A 21,676-nucleotide genomic window follows, 5' to 3' on the forward strand; every position below is an offset into this window, starting at 1 on the left:
CCCCCGATTTTTCTTACGACCCTGAGTGAGATAGCTACTCATTTTTGTTTTATTAAAATGTAGAAGTCAGCATAAATAACAGAAAGTGAAGTCAAGTAACTTGGTTGTATATTACTATTATGCCCATATTATATAAACTGGATCATACATATATTACATAATGAAATGCTTGAATAGTTCTGAGCTTGAAAGCATTAATTCTTACTATAACATTTTAGTGTTCCATCCTCAGTAGTGAGAATATATTTCAAGCCGAAATTCTAAAGAGACTGAATAATTGAGGTAACATATAGATGTTAAAACATTGACGTGAAGAACGGACATGACGAATTGACGTAACAAAGGTACTGAAGAAAAAAAATACAAAGAAACAAACAAACAAATTCATCCTGGATTTGAAAAGTATAAAACCATTAATTAAACACACATATATCTGGTGTAGTAAAAAGTAATCCATTATTTTGGCATGACATTGAAGGCTTGACTTATCATAGTTAGAATGATCCGATTTAGGTCACATATGCGCCGTTTTGTTCGATAACGTGTTGCCATTTGGAAGGTAATATGATGTCTCTCTCATAGAAGCCCTTGTCCCTACTGGCAAAAAATTGAGACAGTCGATTTTCACAAGCCTCTCTTGAAGCGACTTTTTCACCAGCAAACGTGTTCGCCATGGACATGAACAGATGGTAATCACTCGGTGCCAGGTCCGGACTATAAGGTGGATGCACAAGAACCACCCAAACAAGCTCCCGGAGCTTCTGGCGAGTCACTATCGATGTGTGTGGCCTGGCGTTGTCCTGGTGGAACACAATGCCTCTCCCATTGGCCAAAGCTAGCCGCTTCTGGGCGATTGCTGCCTTCAGACGGTCCAATTGTTGACAGTACAGTTCCGAGTTAAGGGTTTGGCCGTAGGGGAGCAGCTCATAGTAGATAATTCCCTGCCAATCTCACCAAACACACAGTAAAACCTTTCTGGCCGTCAATCCTGGCTTGGGTACCGTTTGCGCCGGCTCACCGCGCTTCGACCACGACCGTTTTCGCGTGACGTTGTCGTAAGTGATCCACTTTTCATCGCCAGTCACCAACCACTTCAGAAATGGGTCGATTTTGTTGCGATTCAGCAGCGATTCGCAGATGGAAATTCGATCCATAAGGTTTTTTTGCGTTAACTCGTGTGGCACCCATACATCAAGCTTCTTTTTGTATCCAGCCTTATGCAAATGGTTCCACACGGTTTTTTGAGCAATGTTTAGCTCTTGGGCAACCGACACAGTGCTTACATGACGGTCAGACGCGACAATGTCCTTGATTTTATCGACATTTTCGACACTTGGCCTTCCAGTGCGTGGTGCATCTTTGACGTCAAAATTACCGGAACGGAATCGACGAAACCAAAATTGCGCGTGGTTGGCTGTTACAGTATCAGGACCATAAACACTATTCACATTTGCAGCCGCCTGGCTTGCGTTTTCGCCTTTATCGAAGAAAAACTGTAAAATATAGTGTATTTTCTCTTTGTTAGTGTCCAATTTGACTCGCGCTCACACAACACTGAGTCAACTCATCACAACTATCTGAACAGTGTTTGTAGTACGCAGTCTCATCGTTTGAACGCCATCTCGTTGAACCCGATCGGACTTATACAACGCGAGATACAGATCACTGAAGCCATCTATTGGCAAAATAATGGATTACTTTTTACTACACCACTCAGCTTTAACAAAGTAACAAACTCTACACAAGTCAAAACCGCAAATTGAATGGAACACATGAAGTTTATTACGTTACAATTAATCTATCTTGAACTACTAATCAAGAGAATTTAAATAAACCATGGACCAGTAAAGACAATTTCAGCCATAAATACAATAGTATTTCCAATCAAAATTAATATACATTTCAAACGAGTAGGTATCTGGTAACACTTAACCGTGTTTCTACTGGCTTACATATTTTAGAGTAAAGAAATGTTTTAACTTCATATTTCATTAATAGAATGTGTTTTTAATTTTGATTCCTTTCTTATTTTAATTTTCTAACTTTCTTAAGTTCTGAAGATAAACTATATATGATTCAAAAAGCTTAGACAAAACAAAATTACTTTTACAGAGTAGAAAAATGAATATGTTTTCGCGTGTTCATATGAAAATTTTGATAAATTAGTTACTAATATTCTTTAAAATATAATTTATGATAATAATAGCATTATGTGAAACTTAAGTATTTCATTTTTTCTTTCTTCCAGTCTCGTCATTATATGCAGTGTGTTTGGAATTGTGTTCAATTCTGGATATGTTGTGCAGTATCCATTAATGCCATTCAGGTTCTTAGTGTGCTTCTCATGTTACCTCCAGTGTTCTCAATAGGTAAGTTAGTTTTATTAACATATGTCCATATTCAGTGATTTAACTCGCTTTTAAACCTATGTATTTTTTAAGTAAAATGTTGACTTTCAGGTGAATAGCTACTACTTCAGTACTATGTCCGAGTATTATGGTTCATACATCGCTCTCTTCAAAATAAAGCAGGCTTTCAAACGGTTCTATATGCATGTGTGCATGGTGTGCAAGAGAAGAGAAATTTGGGGTAAAGTAGTCAAATTTCCTTTTTAAAAAAAATCTCTTTTTGAAAATTTGGCGCCCTCTGGAGCTGCCTCGATTACTGATACTCGACTATAATCTATCTGGAAAAAATGCCATTGTACATACATAATGCGTGTGCCAAGTTTAATTGCAATGCCTAGAATAGTTACTAGGAAAAATATTTCTCAATCCTGTTTGACAATACCAAATTTCATATATAAGTACGAAGAAGTAGGTTACAAAATAAAAATTTCCAAACACAGTACTATTCACCCTAGTATCATGGTTCATATATCATTCTCTTCAGAATGAAATAAGCTTTCAAAATTGTACCATGGATAATGTCCATAATGTAACAAGGAAAATTTGGGATAAAGAGAGAAATTTCCATCTAAATAATCACTTTTTGAAAATTAGCTCCTACTGGAGCGCCCCCGGCTAGAGGTACCCGATTATAAGGTACACTTATATCCAAAATTATTGCCGCATCTCTATAATATCTTATTTTGGGAATATAATTTGATAACGAATTCCCCCGGTATTTCTTATAATGTTAGTATGTGTATAATCGGGAAAGATATGTATGTGGTAAATTTCATGTCAAAAGAGCAGTAAATAAGAACAATAAAACGAAAATAAAACTTTCTTGTCTATTTAGCAACATTTTGTTTTACTCACTCTAATTTTCGTATTTTCAATTCTTTCCCTATGAACTTTACCACGAATATACATTCCCGATTATACACATAGTATCAGTATTAAAAATACCCTGCAAAATAATTATCAAATTATATTCTTACAAGAAGACAGTTATAGATATGCGACAATCATTTTGGACATGAGTGTACCTTGAAAAATACTATAGTATATACAGATACCAAGTTTCATTGCAGTATCTAGAATAATTAACAGGGAAAAATATTTCTCACTCTCATGACAATGCTCCTGCAATACTCTGTAAACTTGTGTCGTTTCGAGGCCAAGCTTGAAGTGACGTAACCATCTCCCATATCTTCAGACGCAAAGCACGGAAAATGCATTTCGATATTGCATGATATCCCCAAGACATGAGAAAATCACTTCGAAGCAAGTTTATTACTTTCAGGGATGATAATCCGTGATATGTATGTAGCATAGCACATATGCCAAAAGGGTTAATGCCATTCAGGTTCTCAGTGTATTTTTTGTGGTACCTCCATAGGTAAATTAGATTCATTGAGTTAACATATATCCATATTCAGTGGTTTAGCTGGAGAAAAATAATTACCGAAACAGCTATAATGCACACGGCTTACAAGCCAATTTGGTTCTAAAACTACAGAATATCTAAAGCAAATATTTTTCGAAACGGCATTCCGATCAAACTTAACCATGATTATATTATCTTTGATCCATTGGCAGCTCTTGACGGAAGTTACATCACCAAAAATTAAGCTTCTATCGCTTTAAAGTAAGAGAAGGAAACTTTTCTAATGTATACAAGATTTAGTGTATTAGATAAGTTTTCTTCCCTTAGTTTAAAGCGATTGAACTTTAATTTTTGCCAGTGTGATTTCCGTCAAGAGCCGCCACTGCTTGTCGTCATAAAGAAGGCAAATCCATATCTTCGGTGAATGTACAGTGTATGTGAAAAGATAGCACTGTCTTCAAATGAATAGGCAAGCTTAAGTATAAATGGTATAAATATACAAATTTTGTTACGTAGAAGTCTAAACTTATTAAAATTCTAGGTATTGCATATATACATAATTTATCACCCGAACGTCGTTACTGTAACATGAACATGGTTGCTCAAAACAGAATGAAATTTTCACATTTACGTCGAAAAATTATGTTTTTGGGTTAAAAGAAGGGTAATGGAACGGATGACAGGTGAAATATTCTTGTGGATCACCAAATGTCCAAACTTTTTTAAAATTTCATGATCGTACGGGGTTGCGATGGCTCAGTAGTAGAGCGTTCACCTTTGGTGCATGGGGTCCTTGGTTCGATCCCAGTTCGCGCTAAGTGAGCTTTGTGGTGGACAAACACTGTGTACGTGGGTTTTCTCGGAGCTCTTCCGTTTCCTCCCACTTTATTCATTCCACTATTTCATTCATTTCTCATCATCACCGTCTCTTTTAGCTCAGTGGCATAACCGTCAGACGTAAAACTTAGATTTCATTTCGTTTTAATTTTTTCTTGATCGTACGTAAATTGGTGAGTATATCTCTCAGTTAACTGAAATTGAGTTTACGTTTTTATTTCAAACCTTTTAGTAAGGATGGAGCATACAGTATTAAAATTTGAAAAAGATTTAGTGCTTTCAAAATTTCTTGCCTCTGTCCTTTCTTTTCTACTCTTGACCTACTGCATTTAACAGATATATTTTTTGTATAGATTTGTTATTTTTTTACAGGTCATGTTTTATGGCTGATGTGCCTTATCATTCCTTTGCTGTCTGCTTCCCTTGTGGGTAATCGTACGGACACCCAAGTTATGCAAGAAGCTACAGGAAAAAATCAGTGTAAAATAAATTTAGAAGTACGTATACGAAGTCAATTAATATTTTTTCTATATTATAGGATTTAAAAAGTTCTGAAATTGAATCATTTATTCCAAGATCAGTATAAGTACAAACATAAAATTAATACAAAGAGATGTTTTCTTACTTCAACGGGTACAAAAGTAGCTATCTTGGAAACTACAGTATTCTGTAAAACATAATAATAATAATAATAATAATAATAATAATAATAATAATAATAATAATAATAATAATAATAATAATAATAATAATAATAATAATAATAATAAAATAAATAAATAAATACATTGGAAATCCTATATCTTATTTCAACAATTGTTGTAGTGCCTACTTACCGGAAACTAATAATAATACATAAAATTGTATGTAGAAATAAAGGTTTCCGAGTTCTCATAACTGTATTAGCAATTAATGAAAGCTAGAATATACTTTATCCCAGATAGAGATACGCAGTGCGGCAGTTACGAAACGAGAATAACTTTTTTTGGTGCGAAGTTAGTTTTGGCTCGGAAGTTTTTCGTTGTGTTGAATCTTACGTGTGACTTCCTGCATAGTTAGAGATTACATCTCAAATCCTCCTTGGCTGTGGCTCAGTGGTAGAGCGTTTACCTCTGATGCGTGGGGTCCTTGGTTCGATCCCAGCTCGCGCCAAGTGAACTTTGTGGTGGACAAACATCGTTTGCATGTGTTTTCTCGGGGTTCTTCCGTTTCCTCTCGCTTTCTTCATTTTACCATTTCATTCATTTCTCATCATCTCATTTAGCCTAGCCGCCATAACCGTGGGACGTAAAACTTAAAGATTTAATTTCATTTTCAAATCCTCTTTGGCTTTCAAGTAGTTCTTCATGTCTTTCTTGTTAAACGCAAGTGACAGAAAACACTTTATATTGAAGCACATACACTACAAGAGAACTAAGTTTCTTAGCAGCAATTTAACTAATGTTTCGCTTAATGTGGGAAGTAGTTTGTTATTTCCATGTATTTTATTTCTAACAATATTTATAATTAATTTTTCATTCTTAATATTACCTCCACTGTTAACTTTTAGAGTATTATTGTGAGGTTCTAAAACATTTTCACTTGGAAATGAAACTTTTCGTAGGAGTCCAGAGAAGTTCAGAAGTTGATACGATCACCTTTGGTCCGCATGCTTCAAAATTATCTTTAGTCAGGGCTTAGGCATCGTAACTTAATCTTTCTTTCTTTCTTTTGTCTTTTCAAAGACTTGTTTCCCTAAGTATTTTTGAAGTAACAGCATCAAGAGTATGGGGAATGAAAAACAGATCTACAGCTTAAGTGGAATCTGCACTCCCAAACTAAAACGATATTGTTAAGTACCATTTCGTTTATTCGTATCAGTGCGAATAAATGTTTATCTTAAATTTAGATATAATTTTAACATTCCTTTGTCTTTATCTTAAACTGTACAGTATATGTGCAAACACGTTACGTATCATAAGTATTAAAATGCTTACTGAATTCAATAAACAGTTAAGTTCTATAGCAAGCTCTTGGTTCGTTATCAAGTCTCACAAGATTTGCTTTAGTGTTCATATTGATGATCTCCCATTACATAGTTTGTCTTCGATATTAGTTCCTCTTTCTTCACACTTCTTGATTCACCTCTACATATTGCTGTTATCGATTGTTTCCTCTTTACACACTTTTTCCAGTCTCTTATGGATCTCATGCAGACCACATGTATGCTTCATCAAAAATCTTTGACAGCACGTTATTTATACTTCCAGTATTTACTTGCAATAAAAAAAAAAAAATGCTGTAATACCTATACAGGGAAAACCTTACTTTATCACTATACGAAGTTTGAGTTATTTAGGTTGATTAATAAAACTATATGGATGTATTACTTGCGGTACAGCCCTCGTGAAAATAAACTTGTATTTTAATACCCAGTTCAGTATAATGACCAAAATAGTTTTCTCTCTTTCTCTCTCTCTCTCTCTGTTACGTTACGTCCGTTACGTTTGAAAGTACACTAGTTTCGAATGCTCACTTTAGTCACGTCTCCAATTATACAAAGCGAATGTCGGAATTGTATTGTAAACATTAAATTGATTCTTCCGAGTTTTGTAAATCACTTAAACACTGTTGAAAATGATCTCAAATTAACTATCCCTACTTTATTATTATTATTATTAATAATAATAATAATAATAAAAACCAGAACCAACGACTCAGTTTCAATACATAAGTTTTGAATTGTATTTACATGTTGGTGAATTTTCTGTATGCATTACATTTTTTGGATATGATCTTGAAAGTTATTATTTGAATTGAATTATCGGCAATCGTGCTTCACTGTTAATGAATCAAGTGAACTTCAGATAAGACATGCCACTTTTTCTATTTGCAATGGCTCTCGTAGCGTAGTCGGTAACGCTCCGGCTCGCTTCGGTGCGAGTAGTCCCGGGTTCGATTCCCGGTGGGAGCACTCGGTCGGAAAGGTATAAAAAGCTTTTTCAGGCCAGCCATCCTGAATGAGGTTTTCCTCATTCACACCAGGAAAATGCCGATGTGGTACCTAACATATAGGTCCCAGGCCACTTCCTTCCTTCCCTTTGCCAGATACTGTGCTCGCCGAGATACGTCATCCTTCATACGTGTCGGGCTAATTGGTCATTGATGCCGAAAGCCCAGAAATCTAAATCCTAAATCTCCTTTTTCTATTTGCAATTATATTTCAATAATTTGAGAAAAGAAAACTTCGCCTTCCGCTTTGTTATTTTATTAGCATTGTTATATCCTTTAGAATACAAATAAAGTGAAACATTGTACAAAATAGTGTTACTACAATGTCTATTTTTTTCTTTCTTTTTTCAGATGATAACCTTCATCCTTTGGTGCTATGGTATTAAGTTTATCCCTGCAGTACTTCTCGTATTGTTGTTCGTTTCTGTGACTTTAATTCACTCCTGCTGGGACGTTGTGGATGGGAAGAATGCCACTTGCACTATGGTTTATCCTTTCATTAAAGAAGAAGAATGCCACTGGGGAGGATGGGGATTAAGTCAGAGCCATATTCTCATCTTGGTACAAGAAGAGGCCTTGTGTTTGACTGTTTTATATTTAAGTATGACATTTCTAGTTTTCATTCTTTTAAGATTACTAGCTGAACTCCCATTCTTCGCACGAAGAAAATGGGTTTTATGAGAAATATTTGAAAACTATATATTTTTATAAATCCCCTATCTCTTAGAATGCGTATTTTAATTGAAATGAAATTATGAGAACCCAGCTCGACATATGTTCACTCGTTATGTAACCGCTCCCGTGTGATTTCCTCTACCTCTGTTGTTCTAAGTCTGCCGTTGGACATAGTATGCCTGGTTTTATTTCCTAAGTTCATTCGTTTCTCACTGGCATTATGGTTCATACTGAAAGTATACGATAGAAACAATGGAAAATATTTTATAACGTGAGACAACGAAAAACTAATTATATTTAAATAAAATGATTAATAGATCCATTGTTGCGGCGGAGCGTGACGTGTCCTGTTTAGCATAAATTTTGAACTTCGTTGTATCTCTCGTTATTGATATACGCATTTTAGTTTAGGGTTTCTACAAACATGGAAAGTCAAGGAAACAAACTTTGATCAGAAAAATTCAAGATAGCTTATAAGTAGCAGGGTGGGGGAAAATCATGATTTTTTATTTAATTTTTTTTAAACTTAAATCACATCTTTCTCCTCGTATAATACAAGTAGCTACTGAAGAAAAACATTAGGAATTAGTATTAAATGTTAGTTATGCCATTTAAGTGAAAGTATTGTGGTTTAATTTTGAATTAATCTCCAACTATTAACCTATTTTAATGTCAAATAATGTTCATTAAACATTAAGGAAAAAGTACAGCGACGTTTATCAACATGGGACTATTCTTTCACAAAAGTTATTGATATTTGGCAGGAACATATTTAAAAAAAATCGGGCCGTCCAGAACTAGCTATACATATAAAATACGTAAATTTCGCCTAAAGTTATGTAAAATGTACAATATTTTTAAGTTTCGGAGAGGGGATCAGACCTCATAAATACGCCCCTATTATCTGGAAACAGACAGACACACACGCGCACAAGACTATTCGTCTTAAATGTCGAATGTTGATTTCCCCGGTAAAGCAATGGTAAAGCTCATTGCCCTGTATCAACAGGATTCTGAGTTGGAACCGCGGTGGGTACTTAAGTCTAGAAATTTACATTAAACGATGAGTCCTTAGCAGTGTTTAATTCAGACTAATAAGGTTCAAGAGGAGCTCAACACCATTACATCATACGTACACACATTACATAACATTTTATGCAACTTAGGGGAGCGACACCAAAACAAAGGGGAATCTTCGTCACCCCTGAGATATGGCTGAATTCAACTATGATCCCTAGTCCCTATATTATGACATCTTCACCCGATGGAAAGCAGTGACAAACACAAACCACCAAGCTTCACCTTGTCCAGGGGCTTTGGACAGTACACCAATCATAATTATGTCGAAAGGAGAGAAACTTAATTGTTAAAAAGTTCTAAAAATAACACAGCTAAACATAAAGCAAGTGAGGACTAAACAAAACGTGATTTATTTTCTTCATTGATAAAATACATAAATTTCGCCAACAGTTATGTAAAATGTACAAAATTTTAAAGTTTCCTTTAAACTTCCATAATCAAAGTAACAGAAACTGGATTTCCCTTATTTTCACTTCAAATTAACTTACTTCGGAATTTGATTTAAATCAACGATTTTTATTTTAAAAATCAGGTGATTTAAATCTTGATTTAAATCGTAGTTTAAATCAATCCACCGTGATAAGTAGTCAGAGAAATTTACCAAGTATATATCTTACGTATAAAGGAACTGAAAATAGGCTTCAGCAGGCTGCTAGTAGGTAGAATATGAGTATTTTAAAATAATAATAATATTTTTAAAGTGTTAAAGTAAGATTTAAAATTTAGATGTTATTAATTTCGTAAGTAGTTTGTATCAGTCGAATTGTTAAGATGTACCTGAACATTGTTCGAGATGCGATGGCTGTGGTAGAATATTCATGTCCGGTTCATGAGGTCCCTGGTTCGCTCCTAGCTCGCGACAAGTGGATTTTGTGGTGGCCAAACACCGTGTGCGTGGGTTTTCTCGGGGCTCTTTCCTTTCCTCCCACTTTCTTCATTACACCGTATCATTCATTTTCATCGTTGCTTTGTCCTTTATCCTACAGAACATAACCGTGAAACGTGGGACTGAAAAATTTCATCTAATTTTTCTTCAATTGTATTTAATATCAATATATATTCAGTCAATACTCGTCTCTACTTATACAGTATTCCCATCCATACATTCGTTCTAAAAATTTAAATTTCTACATCTATTACCAATTTATGAATATGTGAAATAATAAAGAAAACGCGTTATGCAAGGTATTTCTATACTGTATTTCGTACAGCTAAAACCACAACAATCTCATTAATTATGAAAATGCACTCTCCGCCCGCCCGCCCCCCCCCCCTTTTTCCCTATTTGTGGGTATCTTAATTGCATAGTAGTCTCTTACGCAATGTTCTAAGAAAGTAAATAAGTGTTTCAATAAACTGATAAATAAATGTCAGGGTACAAGTAAAAATATTGATTGTATTGCGTGTATTGTCTCTTAATTTAATGACTAATATGTCTTCTATCTCAGTGTCTGTTAATCATGTTCGACTTACCTATGTGTAATATTGAGCTTACTCGTGGCTCTGCATAGTATGTGTTGTGTGTGTGTCTCCGGCTTCAAAAGAGTCCTCTTTTCGTTTCTTTTTGTTCAATTTTAAATGTCATCTCTCTCGAAAGAAGGGGAGAGAAAGGCAAACACCAGCAGACAAGGAGCTGACTGAAAATGCAGTTTTGGCAGTGCATGTATTTAAGAGGTAGAACCTTTCCTAAATTTCACTAGTGCACCTTTTTATACCTGGTAAAATTGGTCTAGAACAAAAAGTATAATTGAAAATTTGAAAAACACAGACGAAAAAGCGTAATATCCCGTACATTGTGAATTTTTTAATGTTATTGTAGGTAATTTGTTATTGGTATGCTTTCAGGACTAAAATGGTTCAGAAAGATATGAAAATTTTGTATTCGTACAGGGTGTCTACTGATACTGGAAATACTTGAATTATACTGGAATTTAATTTTGATACTGGAAATACTTGCAATATACTGGAATTTTGATCCACATACTAGAAAAATCATGAAAGTGGTAATTTGTCAACAACCCTTTTTTTTTTAATTGTTTTAATAGTCTTAGAAACAATTTTGTATCCATTGAGATTGTAAATTTTTCCAAAGCAAGAGTTGTATACATTTTTGTAATTAGTCATTTAAACCAATGGGTGGAGTGAAGGGCTGTGAGGGGAGTTGAGAGGCCCTTTAAAAATGTTAAAAAATTATTGTATTTCAAAAATATCAGGGTTAATTAAATTTATTAAAAATAAAATATTATTTTGATGGTAAAACAATTACAAACCTGAAATCATCAAGAGTGTGATTATTCCTAAAGAACTTTTAAAAAATCATTGTATTAGGTACAGGAATTTTGCTGATAGTTATACTTAATATATTGGAAATATACTGGAATTTTGAAAATGAAACTTAGTAGACACCCTGTCGTAGCATTAAGTATTTCTAAGATTTTAATCGACTGGTATATCAACAAAACAGAAGTTTAACATAATTGATCGAATCTAATATGCATAAGGTTTGACAATGAAATTCAAGGATTCATATGAAGGTCTAATAAAGAGAGCATCTGTGCTCTTCTAAACATCGGTCATCTAAAACACCCTGTTTCCTATTGTTATGGATTCTTACGTGCGAACAGTAGATTTGCTGTAAGTTGAGGAAATCAACAACAAAGATACGCGAGGTGATTAGAACTGTTTACCGTGAGAATACCCTATCTCATCGTCGTGATTGTGGTCGGCAGCATCGTTTCCCTGAGTTTTTCTTAGGGTACTTTAGTTTTCTCCAACATCCTTATTCCACCAATTCTTTCATCATTCACTTGCCTTAATCAGCCGTCTTCCTTAGCCTAAAGAGCATAATATGGGACGTTAAACTGAAAGTTTTTTTTTTTTCTAGTTCGTGGTCGTAATGGGCATAAAGACGTTTCCGATAACCCCAAAAAGTCATTACTCGGTTGATCAGAGGATATTATAACCTACTGCAGTCAGATCACCGTATGGCCGCCCACATGATTGTATTGCACAACGTCTTCACTAGGATTCGTATACGTCCTTTATTATAAGGATGTTCCCCAGCGTCCTAACAAAATTCTTCGGGACCCAGAATTGTCCCATTCAGTTGTGGATTTGTATTTAACGTTCTCATTCGTACATTTAAAACGTGTAATTGCCAAGAAATCAATAGCTCTCGTCATAAAAGTGTCATACCACTTGACGTTACTGATAGGTTGCGAGAATAATACCACTAGCGGACACGGTAATAACTAAGCATGACTCACTTGATATGCTATTGATCTGCTACGAATCGGAATGTAACGGTCTTTTCCAGGAATGAGAAAATCTCGAAAATAAATCAAAAATCCTGAATTGGATTACCACTTCGTTAAAGATTCTTAAAATCCAGTAAAACAGAGTGATGAATATTTTTAAATATTATACACTATGATAATTTATAAATTTTGAATAGGTAATAAACCAAAAAAAAACTAAGTTCTGTAATACTGCTCAAAATTAGCTTTGTTCCAACGAAATAACGCGCAACTGACTCGGTTCTAGAAAATGATATTTAGGTTCTTGCTTAAGCAGTAAACCAGCAGTAAGATTCCGTATTATTACAACCTCTATATGTATCACTGTTCACATTGCTATTTAATAAATTAGTTTATTTTTCAAAATCATGAGCTCAAGTTAGGATAACAACTTTATTATCTTAGGTCGGTTTATCATTACAAAACGGAGACAAGTTAAAAAAAAATCCAGTTTGATTAATAATTTAAGACAATTGTATTTCATAACAATTCAATAAAGTTGCATATTGATACTTCAATTGATATATTTAATAATCACAAGACAGTTTCAGCGAATCGGTACGTTAGTCACAATATATCAGGCAAGGATTGATATTGAGTAGCCAACTACGGAACTTTACAATAATTGCTCTTCGACTAAATTCGTATCATGACTGGTTTTACAAACAAGAAAAGGAAAAAAAAAATCTACCAAATACTGATCCATCCCCTTTTTAATTATCTAAAAAAAAAATTATTGAACGTTCCAATTTTGAAGACATAATTATCTAACTGTCACTCATATTCTACAATGTCCTCCAATCTGTGTTGCTACTGTATAACTCCAACTGAGTTCTAAAACTGTAGCATATATCAGATATGGCTTAAGCATTTAGCCCGCCCTCGGACAACACATTAAATATTTTATTTATGCACTACAAAGAGAAAAAAAATAATGAACAGCGAATTATATACATATGGTATGATTGATGATAAGAAACACAAATACGTGACAAGATATTCTCAATACTACTATGGAACGTGATTTTTTTTTTTTTTTTTTTTTTTTTTTTTTTTTTTTTTTTTTTTTTACACAACATGCAAGAAAATTCATACTATTGTGGTGGATCAATGCATTAGTTAGTCATATAAATTTAAGAGCCACAAGGTGAATCAACCTTCATAAAATATTCCGGAGCTAAGCTAATCATACCGTAAGTTTACAGTAAACTAAGAAATGTACCGAATACGCAATAATGGTAAATTCGCTTATATTTAAATCCATTCTGACCTAAGATTCATTCTATCATGTAAAATTTTGGAGTGATTGTAAAGATTAATAGTAACGTGGAGACATTTATGGCAGATAAGTGAGATGCGTAACTCAAATGAAATTTAGCTATCCATATTAATTATATTGATCATTTTTCGCAAGATTACTTCCAAGAATTATTAGTTTTTATAAAAAATTTCAAACTGTTTAATTCCACAATACACTCCTACTTCACCGACGGTATTTTATCTCCATAAAGATGTAATTGTTCAAAATAAGAAAAATCAGGTTACCTGGAAGCCAGGTACAGTTACTTACAGTCTTAAGGTGTCCGATAACAGCCCACCTTCCCTTCTCCAAAAGCCGGGAATCTCGGCCGTCACCCGACTTCTTACACTGACTTCATTTGCTTGCTTCTGTCATGGCGGCTTGCAATAGTTAATGACCAGCGGGGGTGGAGGTCAGAAAATGTTAAATAAAAATGTTGTGAGAACTCGGCAACCGAAAGAAAACTATTGAGGTTATTCCCAAATCACTTTTTTTATATAGGTTAATGGCACAAATCCAATAATTTCATAATATTCTAAATTTTCAACATCGAGTTCTCTCACCCCCTCTTCTGCTGGTCTTTTTACTTTCTTCTTCTTCTTCTTCTATACCTAACTACTCGTGCATTGCCTATTTTATGTATAATTATTAATTCACACTATTGTTAATTGCATTAATTTAGAAAAATCAGTATATCAACAACTATCATTAGAATTATGTTTGCTTTCTCCCAATTTAGTGATTTTACTGTTTATAAACATAATCCTAATATTTCTAATATTATTAATCAGTTGAGTCTGGTAGTATCCAGCAGAAAACTTCACTAAAACTTCACTGAATTGTCATCATTATTAGGCCTAACGTTAGGTCTAATGCTCTCAAGTTTAAAACAACAATTTTGGATTTAAATCTCGATGAGTAATAATAATACATTTTTCAGATTAATAAAGTGTGTAATTCAAATTCCCCCTTTTCCTATTCAACTATTTAATATGATTTTGAAGTGTACTGGTAATGTTTCGTTATTATTATCGTAATTATATTTGTATTACTGTAATGCAGTTCTTCCTCAGCACAATGCACATTGTGACACCGATTAATTTATTTATACATAATTATATTCCGCCTAATAATATAGGTTTTACAAGTCAAACGTGTGCTCAGATATAGAATAATAGCCTAAATCTATATAATTATGCAATAGCAGGGGAAACAAAAGTTTGCCAAGGTGTGCCAAACCGACCTAACAACAACTAACCTATGTAACTAACACAAACACACGAACATAACAATAATAAAACAAATTGGCACAAATACACAATACGGGAGCCATCAAACATGTAACGAGTATCAATATGCATACCGGTATTAATATTAGTGTAATGTAATCGCTACCGGTAAACCGGTACGTTACACGGAATTAAGTTTTATTGCTTCATGGGCTTGCAGAATGCCCAAGAGAATGTGTTCTTACAAGAAAACTTGAAGATTACATATTCCTTATTACACCATGTATTTGTGATGAAAAAGTGTCCCGTTTATTTTCAAAAAGTATATGAATCCTAGTATTCACGCCCACAACGAAATTGGGCGTACCATTCAAACACGACCACGAAATAGGGCATCCTTGCAGTAAACAATTCTTCTCGTAAGTCTCTGTTATTGATTTCCCGAACTCTTAACAAAACTTAGTGATCGCGCTTTGTTTCACGTAAGAATCCATGGCATTGGGAAACAAGATGTTTTCGATTGCCAATGTTTAGAAGAACAGAGATATTATACATGTATTTTTCAGATCTTCACACGTCTTTCAAAATAAGAATACCATAGCATTAATCTCATATAATAGACAATTTTCTATATCAGTCCTTATTGTCAAATCTTGTATGAAAGTACGAGGGCTGTCCAGAAAGTACCAACGTTTTGGCCTATTGCGGCAGTGGGCGGGGCTAGAGTCGCCATCTTGGTATCAGAAACGTTGCTACACTCAGTACGCATCCAGCTATGGTAGGGTGAGAAGTGTGACGCTTTTACTGTGCTTTCTGTGGCGTGTTACAATGTGCGCTGCAATAGAAAATCCCGCCTTTTGTGAGGTGTGTTCTGTGATTAGGTTTTCCTTGGCAAAAATTCACAAGCCAACTGAAATCATCGCCAACTGTGTGAAGGATATGGACGGGGAATAATGAGAGAAGGCCGAGTGAGGTCCATCCACACACGGCCAAGCGTACCCGAGAGCTCTTAGATGCTTTTGGATGGAAAGTGTTCGATTACCCACTATACAGCGCGGATTTGGCGCCGAGCGACTACCACCTCTTCTCAGCAATGAAGACATGGCTCTCTACACAACGCTTTGATACTGACGCCGAACTGCATGACGGCGTAAGCCAATGGTTGAAATCACAGTCGGCAGATTTCTACCGCGACGGTATTGAAAAACTTGTGCCACGGTATGATAAGTGCCTTATTTGCATGGTGATTATGTGGAAAAATAGCTTAAGAGTGTGCCTTTCAAATGTATATAATACAATTTAGTTTGTTCATTCTGTTACTTTATTTATTTCAAAACGTGTTACTTTCTGGACAGCTCTCATGTTTAAAGAACTTTACAAGAAAACTGTGTATACTTCTAGTGTTAACTAAATCACTGTTCACGAAAATATGCATAGAAATATCAACTTAAATGAGTTCAATTTTCTTCTAGTTTCAGTTTCCATTGGGTTCGTTCATCGTCACTATCATCTTTGGCAAAAGAATCCTATCCGAAACAAATGTTGGGTTCTGTCAGTTGTGATAGTGTAAGTAATAGAATAATTATTTTAGTCATTCCTGTTCTATTTACTGTTGCCTGTATTAAGAGTGAAGTAGTTATGCATTAATGATAAATTGTGCATTAAAAAGATGGTGCATTAATGATCTAGTAAAAATCTGTTTATTGCCTTTGTTAATGGTATTCGTGAATTGTTTATGTTCAAAACTTGGATAGTAATTGTTCGATAGAGTATCAAGCCATAACCTTCTCCAAATCAAATTATCTGCTGTGCGTTAAAGTAATTATGTAAGCTTCCTCGCCTGTTAATAACTACCCCGCTTTACTCTTTAATACACGAGATCCTGGGTTCAATTCCCAGCGGGGAAGCATCGAACGTACTATAGTCGACTCAGCGCTGCAGTGTGAAAACCATACTTAAGCGACTTTAATATGCTGTGTTCAGATATAACTTTGACACAGGACAGGGGCGTTGATTTTAATAATTTAAAAAAGAAAAACGTTCTTTCTCAGTGGTTTCACATAAATTTTCTGACCATGAAATTTCTCAACGACTTACAGTGTTCATACCACAATTGAAAGGTATGGGGGAAACCGTAGTAATCTTTATTTTAAAAGCGAGTGAGTGAGTTAGAGAACAACAACTATGATACTATGTGAGCAAGTTAGAAACAACAACATTCTCAATATTGCCGAAATTCCAGTTTCCTGTACGATACAGCGATAGAATTCAAGTGATGTTTTTGCCGTGTGACTGGATGTCTTATTTTGGTGGAGTTCAACCTGGTTCACCTCTTGTCCGTACAATGCTAAGATTTTATATTGATAGATTTCAGTCAGGACATGAGTCTGGTAGTATGCAGCATTAATTTTGACGTTTCGCTCCACCATTCAGAGATGCAGTTTGCCCCTGTTCGAGAAACCGACCACAATCATGCGTCCTTTTGGGAAACTCGCTGCGCACTAGTGGAAGAAGGTACTTCGGCCCTTGACGTCAGCAGGTTTGTATGTAATGGCATAAACTTTATCAAAGCCTCATCAAGGGCAGCAATCTTCCACAGAATCCTACACTTTCTTTTTGGATCAGCCACATGACGTGGTTTCAGGATGTACACACTACTCTTGGGATCGACATTGAGACGTAAATCCCTGTGAATGCTGTTGATTGTTGCCCATGATGTGCGGCATTTGCTGGGGATCACACCTTGTGTGGGGGAGATTTTCGGAGGTCGCCATATGCAATAGGGGCGGAGTCCTCTTCACGAGAGGTCGGTTTTAACTACTTGCGTCGGTGTGGTGATCGAGGAGGACTTTGTGCCGCATATTTCCGTCTAGTACGATTCCCAATGGCACGACCTACGTGAAAATTACGCACTTGACACTTTTCTGCGATCCGTGACGCCGTGAATTTAGCGTCGGAAAAGTCCACATTGAACCCCCTCCCAGAATCTGTTCAGTTTCGGCGACATCAGATTACACTCGACCACAATGCTCTAATGTGCGACTAACGAGATGATGTTGCTTCCTCCCGACGAGGGGTTGCACATGCGCGGTACAGCAGTGCATTGACTTTGTATCAATATAAATGAATTAACCTCTGTAATTCTCTGTCACGTAGACCGATTTAATATATGTATATGGTCACGCATGTTTCTTAGGCTAACCTATTTTATAGGAAGTTAGTGTCCTATCTTTAGTTTGGTATCTATCTAAATACTGGGGAACGAAAAAGTGGGGGGGAAAATAGGCGAACTTTTGTCAGGGAAAAAGAGTTTACAAAAATCTGTGAGAATCCTGAACTGACTTCTTAAAGACTATTAAGAATAAGAATTGTCTTGGTCAAAATAAAGGTGACATCATTGCTACCATCTAAATTCAAATCATTTTTTTAAGTAATTATTTCGTTTCTTTAAGATAACTTTACGTAGGGTACTCTGTATTTTAATCTACAAATACATCGGCGTTGTCTTTAATAAAAAGAAAACATCGGCGAAAATTAAGTGAAAATACTTCACATTTAATAGAAATTTTTAAGTACATTATTCTTTTTAAATAAGAGTCGTTAATTGTAGAAAAACTTCCAAAATACATAGAAAGTATAAAGGAATTATCGAGAAAGTTGAAAGTAGTGGAAACTTTGGATAAGAAAAGAAAAAAACATTATCGACAAGTGTAAAATCTCAATACCGAACAAAGTAAATAATCATATCATTTACGGGATTTATTTTCGTCTTCAATTATCGCATACTGTTGTACAGTGCGTTCAGTTTAAAAGTGGTATGGAACACTTTCTCCCTCCTCGAACCCGTCCTCTTCCCTCCTTTCCACTTCAATAAAAATTTTCTATGGGCATGGAGCATAATGGAGCAACAACAAAAACAAGACTTAAATATACCTTAGTACCGCTTTTATTAAATTGAACGCACTGTATTTTATTGTATTCTAGTGCTGTTGTTAAAGTTAATTAAATCTTCACTTTTGTATGTGTTTGTCGAACATAATCGTCTTATTTGTCATTGTTCTCTTAAAGATACAATTTATTCTTTTCAGGATAGTTTTGCAAGTGATTTATTCGTCAGCGACATTAGTAAGCAATAATATCGCAGATAAATTAAGTTCTAATATGAAGCATATTCTTTTGTATGTTACATTCCTCGGATTATTGTCTGCTGTTTTAATCTTTTTCATTAATGAAATGGTCAAGAGAGAAGAAATCAAGTAAGTAAAAAAATATATATATATATTTTTTCTGTTAATTTGTGGTTTTCAAATACTTTAAAACGACACACCAGTATGTTCAAGAAATAAATGATAAGGCCTACTTTTTTTCTAAGTTACGTTTGGTCATCAGATTTAAACCTACAATTAAATGAAATTTGGGCCACGGTGGCTCAGTGGTAGAGCGTTCACCTCTGGTGCATGGGGTCCCGGGTTCAAACCCTGGTCCCGCCAAGTGAACTTTATGGTGGACAAACACCGTGTACGTGGGTTTCCTCGGGGTTCTCCTGTTTCCTCCCACTTTCTTCATTCCACCATTTCATCCATTTCTCATCTTCACCGTCTCCTTTACCCTAACCGGCATAGCGTGGGACGTAAAAATCAAAAATTCCATTTCATTTTTTAAATGAAATTTGCCGCATGATCTTATACACACAGAAGAAAATAAAATTTACGGCTTAACTTTTTCTCAAAACACACACAAAAGTGCTTATATTTATTTATCAAGATTTTCGTGTGGATTTTCAGCATCGTTCTCCAGTTGATCCATTGTCTTTGTTTTTCATGCAATGTATTGAAGGAGATGGCTATTTATCGATGACAGTACGTAACACATCCAACAGAAATCTTTACACAATCTGGCGAAGAGTCTGCTTGAGAGGCTCAAAGGTAGTGTAAGGTTTGAGCGCCATGACTTCAAACGTGACCACAAATAATAGTCCAGAGGATTCTGTTGCAGCTAATAAGTCATTGATGAAAGCTTACGAAATTAGATTGATTGTTAGCAAATAATATTCGTGTGTTATGGGAAAGGGGAGAATCTTGCAAGTGAATCAAATTTGTTTAAAGGGTGTCTTCAGCAGAATATCATATAGTAGCGACTCGTCAGAAAATGATCATGGAAGTCGAAATGCAATATGATCCTCTTATTATATAAAAGGATCAAAATGAGAAACAAATTGAGATTTGAAGAAGCACGTGTTGCTCTGTTGCCACACCATGAAGATTCCGCTGAGGCGTCCACTATACTCTCTCCACTTCCGGTGATAAACACTTCTGATCATGTGTTACCAGACAGCACTATAATGTTGTTGTCCCTTTCTACAGAAACCTGCTATTTTTGTAACTACCATAATTACATCTATAATCGACCCATCTCTGGGTGACCCTGATAACCCTGTGACGTAGCTTCCCTTCTCACCACAAATTTCATGTGGTTTTGAACTGTTAGTTGGTTTCTAATTTTGATCAGAGTATAGCAACACTCGGAATAATATGCAGTTTATCTTCACTTCTTGTTAGCCATTTGTGTGTTCATACCACGAATAACTGAACTTTCTAATACCTTGGGTACTAACGTTGTGAATAACTATGTTTTTTATCAAAAGAGTTCGTCGCTTATTATTGAAAATAATCCATTTTTATTTTATAACATCTCGAATACGGATTAATCGAAAGATCACAAATTGTATATTGTTAGCAATATTAGGAAATGCCTTCGTACAACACTAGTAACTACTACCTGTACCTAAGCTCATACATTTTCAGTTTTCAGCTTTTACCTATCCCTAGGTATATTTTCAGTATCTACGAAGTGCAAATGTAAAAGACAGAACGTAAATTAATTTGTCACAATTGTTAACAGTCAAATAATGACAAAGATGAATAAACCAATATGTTGCTGAACACCCTATGGTAATCTTATTCACTCCTGTATCTTCAATTGTTTGCATTTTAACTATTTACCTTGACTAAAGAAAGAATTTTTTCCTGGCGACGTGATTTTAGGAAGTTTTCTCGGGCTATCAGACAGGTGAAGCTATTAATATCCTGGCTGTCATTTGGATGCCAATGCCTTTGCGTGGCTGATAACCCAAGAAGATTTACTAAAATTACCTTGTAATCAGTTTCTAATGGTCACTTTTTTCATCCCGTGTGCAGTTTAATGGTAGAATATTGTGGATGGTATCATTTTGTTCCTTATAAGGTAGGGAATGAGAAAACTGATGGTGGACATGTCAGACCCGCAACCGGGAGGGGGTGGGGAAATATAAGTCATCGCTCACTTAACCCCTTATAACTTCCCTCCTAATCATTCGATTTTAATTTTCTTTTTTGAAAAGAAAGGTCTAAGTACGTTCTGCATATTATGCATATTATGTTATTTGCACCTTTTACTTAAATGTAGCCGTTTTGGTTAAAATTAAAAAAAAAAAAAAAATCATAAGGAAAAATATT

At 35.0% G+C, this 21,676-nt stretch overlaps 1 protein-coding gene across 8 annotated transcripts in view; it reads left to right on the forward strand.

Annotated features, from left to right (window-relative positions):
- l(2)k05819 (transmembrane protein 94-like protein l(2)k05819) overlaps positions 1-21,676 on the forward strand; it is a gene marked incomplete in the record, with an annotated part of 143,479 nt that overhangs the window by 111,504 nt on the left and 10,299 nt on the right. For 7 of the 8 annotated variants that reach the window (XM_081731629.1, XM_081731630.1, XM_081731631.1 and 4 more), the window contains 5 exon segments: positions 2,249-2,369; positions 4,984-5,108; positions 7,954-8,203; positions 16,655-16,748; positions 19,271-19,438. In XM_081731629.1, the coding sequence (XP_081587755.1) occupies positions 2,249-2,369; positions 4,984-5,108; positions 7,954-8,203; positions 16,655-16,748; positions 19,271-19,438 (758 nt within the window). 8 annotated transcript variants of the gene reach the window in all.

Source organism: Thermobia domestica, chromosome 11, assembly GCF_964235325.1.
Source record: "Thermobia domestica chromosome 11, izTheDome1.hap1.1, whole genome shotgun sequence".
Classification (NCBI taxonomy): domain Eukaryota; kingdom Metazoa; phylum Arthropoda; class Insecta; order Zygentoma; family Lepismatidae; genus Thermobia; species Thermobia domestica.